Genomic DNA, 6,000 nt, shown 5'->3' on the forward strand with positions numbered 1-6,000 from the left:
AGCAGACTTGATAAGGTCCAACAACAACCAGACTCATGATGAGAAAGAAACTATTTCCATAAGACTTGAAGTCTGAAGAGGCCAGGGACCCCCAGGGGATGGCCTGCCTGAGAAGAACACCAACCCACGTAAAAGTAGAGGCAAGGGGGCGAGAGTGGCTGGGCCCAGGTGAAACAAATGGTGTTGGGATCCAGCCAGGCCTGCAGGATCGATCTGGCCTTTTAGTTGCTCAGGCCAATCAGTCCTGGTTTTCTGCTTAAATCAGATTGACTTAGGTTTCAATCACTTGTAACCAAGAGTCTCGTCCAATGCATCAGGGTGGGAGGACCAGGAGAGCACGCAGCAGCAAGAATGTGAACCAGCTGTCGGCCAGGCTGTGGAGTTAAGGACCCTTCCAACCCCTCGGGCTGAGAAGGGGCTCCTTTAGCAGCAGAACTTGATAATGTGTCTGTGTCTTTTGGAAAGAAAAGCTTTACTAAGTGAGAGAAGGGAGGGAAAAAAGGCAAGGGCTTTTAAAGATATTTCAGAGCCTCTGGAATATCTTTTCTGGGTTTTCCCATCAGGATGGATAGTTTGGTCTTGAATTGGGCTCAAATTATTAATTCATCAGCCTTACCAGTATGTATCAATTTATCTTAATTTCTGAAAATGTATGCACACCTTTCAGATCCATCTCTTTTTATCTGTCACCACGAAGAAAAGGGATCTTAGCAGAGATTAATCAGAGGGAATTGGACCCTTCTTGAGCGCCGTGCTCTGGCTGAAATAGAACCTCCTGGCATTTCCGTGTCAGCTGCCCACAGATGAATGGGCTGGTCTGTCCCTCTGCTGTGGGCAGCTCTTCGATGGGGCTATGAAGACAAAGCATGGGCAGATGGGCTGTCAGCGACTCCAGGAATTCTCATTCTCAAAGCCAGGAGAGATAATGCCCAGAGAGAAGTCTCCCTCTTGGACTTCAGCGGCGCCTTATTACACCGGCAACTCCTCATTATACTGTCTCATTTCCTCTCGAGAGTGAAGGGCATAATTGGATCAAACAGAAACACGAGCCATCCTCCTTCCCCCACCCGGATGAGAGACTTCCACTATGGCTTCATTACCAAGCCTTTTGTAAATAAACTGTGTGGAGAAAAATGTCATTTGTTCTGCCATAATTACCTGATGAGCATCATTAGATGGTTCTTTGATACACACAGAATGGAATCATTCTGAGTATAGAAATTCCTTTGTGCAAATCTTTTCTCATTCACTGTTCTCCATAGAGGGAGTTTCTGAAGGAAGACTTCTTGACAAAGGATCTGGTTAGGACCTTGGAGGCTGGTGCTGGCCCAGGATGCTTGGAGTAGTTAATCAATAGATGGCCCAGGATGCTTGGAGTAGTTAATCAATAGATACAGTCTAAGCACCTTCTCTGCACAGACCATCCCTTCAGGTACTTGGGATAGAGTCATTAATAAAGATACAAAGGTCTCCACCTTGCTGTAGTTTGCATTCTGGTGAGAACTCAGAATACAGATGGGCTCATTTTTCAGAAGAAACTTGGCAGAAAACTTCATAAATTAGTTTGTTTAACTGACAGATGGGGTAACTGAAATAAAAACTCTTCTGATTCCTGTGTGTGGTTTTATTGTACCCTCAAGGATGTATCTTCAGTCAACTGAATCACAGCTGAAGGCAGAGAATACTAGGAAGATGTTTACCTGAGTTTGACTGACTATGCAAAGGCAAACTGTGTGGATAATAAAAGAATTACAGATAACACGAGAAGAATATGAATGATATAACTCTTAATTATGCTCCTACAAACATATACATAGACAAAGATGCAGTCATTTGAACAGAAAAAGAGGGTACTGCATAGTTTAGAATAAGAGAAGATATGTATCAGGATTGCATCCTTTCATCCTGTTTGTGGAATTTGTTGAGCACATAGTATGAGAAGCTGCAGTATAAAGAAAATGGGTTCAGGACTGGAAGAAGACTCAATGCGTGTAATAATACAGGTGACACCATCTTGCTGCTAAAAGCAAAGAAGACACAAAGCACCAATGATGAAGATTAAAGACTACAGCCCTCAGTATGGATTACATATTAACATTTAAAAAACTCTAAAAAGCTTCACATTTGGACCAATAAACAACATCTCAAAAAAAAACCCAAAACAATCAAACAAAAGATCAAAGTTGTCCAGGATTCAAGTTTACTTGGATCTACAATCAACACCCAAATATTACATTTGGTCAAGAAACCAAGTAACATATAATGTTTGGCAAATCTGCCACCAATGATCTCTTTAAAATGCTACAGAGTTGTTTTTAAGACTTAAGTATGCCTGACCTCAAATCATGTTTTCAATAACCTCATATGCATATTGTTATATGCATTTATGTTGTGGTGCTAGGAACTGGTTTTGAACATAGAATGGAATGTGAAGAGAACAAACAGGTCTGTCCTGGACTGGGTGAAACTAGGTTGCTCCTTGGAGGTAAGGATTTTGAAGCTCTGTCTCACATACTTTGGGCATGCAAGTAGGGGCCAGTCCTTGGAGAAGGACATCATGCTTGGAAGGGTAGAGCGGTAAGTGCAGGAGAAGACGACCCTGGATGAGATGGATTGACACAGTGACTGTGGCAGTGGGGTCAGCTGTGTCAGAGAAGGTGAGGTTGGCTCTGCAGGATTCAGAGGGTCACTATGAGTCGTGGTTGACTCAACAGCACATAACAACAGCCAGATATGCATGTAAAAGCTGGACAGTGAGTAGGAAACACTGAAGGAGAATTGATGTCTTTAAATCACGGTGTTGGTGAGGAATGTGGGATAGCTCATGGACTGTGATAAGAACAGATGTGTCTTAGGAGAAACATAGCCAGAATGACCCAAAGCTGTGAAGATGGTGAGATTTGATCACATCTACTTTGGACATGTTATCAAGAGAGATCAGTCTACGGAGAAGGAAATCATATTTGGTAAAGTAGAGGGTCAGTGAGAAAGAGGAAGACCTTGAATGAGATGGATGGAGAGGCTGAACAATGGGCTCCATAGCAATGATCCTAGGCTTGGGGCAGGACCAGGTAGTGCTTTGTTCTCTTGTACATAGAGTAGCTATGACCTAGAACTGATTCTACTGGTACTTACAATTAAAACAACACAGGATACAACATCTGGAATATTACATTACATGGACTATGGATCCTAAACAGATGACATATATACTATCATCCACCAATCCTGTACCCACGGCAGATATTACTAATCAATCATTGTTCTTTTTTTTTTTTTGTTATACTTGGGGGTAGGGAGCTCTGGTAGCCTGGTGGCAAGGAGCTGCGCTGCAATCTCAAAGGCATGTGGTTTGAGTCCACCAGCAGCTCCACAGGAGAAGAATGGGCAATCTCCTCCTGTGCAACTGACTGCTTCTGAAACCCCACTGAAGGGTCAGCCACGGATCTGTTCCAACTTGATGATTCATAACAATAACAGCAATATACTTGGATGTAACTGGAGAATACATATCTATACAAAATTACATTGTTAGAACAGCATATATTAATGAATAGAATAGAATATTCCTGGAAGAAGAAATCTATTTGCTATTTCTAAAATAGAATGTTATTCATTCACTTTGCTTAGTGGCTGTGGAATAGTCAAGTAAATTAGCACTATAGCAAAACTATAAAGGAAAGGCTAAGAGATGAAAGCTACATTCTTGGGCTCATTTTCTCCTCAAGTACTTTCTCTGATATCCCTACAGTCAGAGTGTAAAGTATGTCCCTATAGTCAGAGTGTTGCCTTGGAATCAGATAGACTCTTGGGTTCAGGGCCTACCTGTTACTTCCAACTGTCTGAGTCCTTAGTCTGAGCCCTGCTGTCTCCCCTGTGTGGTAAGTATGATAAGAGCATCACTAAATGTTAGTGCTGAACAGGACTGAAATTCAATCACTACACACAAGAGTAGATGTACAATTGCTTAAGCTGGCATCTATTCTGACTCCCTGGTGTTAGCCCCTTAATAGCTATTGCATCTTTTGAGTATTACTAGTGGCTATTATTTTCTTTAGGAGTTTGGGTCCCTCGTGGGGGGCAGCTTCAAAACCCTGGAGGTGAGTGGCAAAGCTATGGAAATTTCTTAGCCCTAATTAGACACCGTGAGGGAATAAATCACTGGCTAGTCTCAAGGGACATAGAGGTTAATTAACATAACACAGTCCACACACACAAATGTTTTACATCCTATTTTACTAAACAGAGCCTTTGGGTAGACTCGAACTTTCAACGTTTCAGTCAACTGCTGAATCCCTTAACTATCTCCATCACCTAGAGTCATACCATCTTTACTGGAAAGGAGATCTGTCTTACTCTAACACTGCACTATTACGAAGAGACATAAGCAAATACCAGTCTAAACCAAGATCAGCCTTTGGCAGCCTCGGGGACTCCCTCACCCCAACATGGAGAGCCCGCTGGCTCCTGATTACATGGCCTGAGTTGCAGAGTGGCTGCTGAAGCCTGAGGCCTCGAAACTATTTCCTGGCTTGCATGGACAACAGGCAGGCAGCCTGCAAGGTTATGTGCCAAGATTATTTGCCAGGGAGAGGGACTTCTGGAGGGCTGGCTCACCTTGAAGGAGATTTCATACTGCTCCCCTCCCCAGATCTCCAAGCCGGGGTCGTACCCGCCTAGCTCCCAGAACCACTTCCGATCCACGGCGAACAGTCCACCAGCCATCACAGGAGATCTGTCAGGGAATAAAAGTGTGTTGTGAATATGTGGACATCCTGGCTGCTTTCTTGATGACAGTGCTGTGTGCTGCTCCATCCACACAGCCTGGGGCTGGAGGATCCAAACCAAATGAGGGAAGGCTAGGCTTTCTCCTCAAACCCTACATCAGTGTAATCCAAAATTCCCTTCACATAGTCAACGTCTCAGAATGTTTGGGAATTGAAATCACAGTACTTTCCTCTTGGGCTTTGTATATAGGTACGTGTATACATACACAAACATGATGGGTCCTCTACTGGATTTTGTGTGTATGTATACATATTTATATGTATACAAACACACACACATATATATATACACACATACATATATACATATATATACACACACATATAATATACATATATATATATATACACACATACACATATTGTTTTGGACCACATCCTAAATTTACTGAGGCAGATTCTCTGTAAGTGGAGTCTTGGCATCTGTATTTTCTAAATATTTCCTTGAGATTCTTATTAGTATGGACATGTGTTCTGCTATAGTATTTAGTGGAAGCCACAATTTCTAGTCAAATTGGAGGATAAGAGATGTATTATAGGTGTGTTAGAGATGATGAAATTGGCTCAGGATAGAGTAGGGCTCAGAGCTGTGTTTACAGAGTTGCTGTGAGTTGGAGGAGAACCAATGGCACATAACCACCACCACCACAACAACAACAACAACTCCATTTATTCTCTCATTGGTTTATTTCTGGTTTTGAAGGGCAGCTGTGAAGCAGGTACTGGGAGAATGTGGAGGTAAATCAGAATTGAAGGGGGGAAGCCACTTCAGGATTGAAGGATATAGAAGTCTAGGCTGTGTGGTCCAATACAGGATTTGGGGTGGTACAGATTACCACAGGAAGGTGTAGGTAGTAAGTCATTGCCTTCCACGTGTGGGGTAGAGGGTAAGAGGGAGGCTGGAGCAGGAGCCAAGAACAATGCCCTGAAGTAGACTTGAGAAATACGGAGCAAAGACGGCACTGAGGAAGAGGGCGGAGAGATGGAAAACCATGAGGTGATTACAGGGAATAGAAGTTAGCGTAGCTCCATGTAGCCCAGAGGAGGACATGATGCCTCACGTGGAACCAGTGTCTGATCCCTACAATGTGGCTATCCTGGAAAGTGCCAAACACTGAAACCAGAATATTGCAGCAGCAACCTCCATTTCCTTCTCTAGGCCTCAGGAAGTCAGCATGCTCATGGGAAAGAGATTTATTTAAAAAAGACTTGA

At 43.0% G+C, this 6,000-nt stretch overlaps 1 protein-coding gene across 1 annotated transcript in view; it reads right to left on the reverse strand.

The window, feature by feature from the left end:
- GALNT10 (UDP-N-acetyl-alpha-D-galactosamine:polypeptide N-acetylgalactosaminyltransferase 10 (GalNAc-T10)) overlaps positions 1 to 6,000 on the reverse strand; it is a 369,161-nt gene that overhangs the window by 53,142 nt on the left and 310,019 nt on the right. The window contains exon 7 of the mRNA XM_006894736.1: positions 4,618 to 4,735. Within this exon, the coding sequence (XP_006894798.1) occupies positions 4,618 to 4,735 (118 nt within the window). The remainder of the gene's footprint in view (positions 1 to 4,617; positions 4,736 to 6,000) is intronic.

This window comes from Elephantulus edwardii, unplaced genomic scaffold (genome assembly GCF_000299155.1).
Source record: "Elephantulus edwardii isolate Elephantulus edwardi_28Jun2011 unplaced genomic scaffold, EleEdw1.0 scaffold00149, whole genome shotgun sequence".
Taxonomy (NCBI): domain Eukaryota; kingdom Metazoa; phylum Chordata; class Mammalia; order Macroscelidea; family Macroscelididae; genus Elephantulus; species Elephantulus edwardii.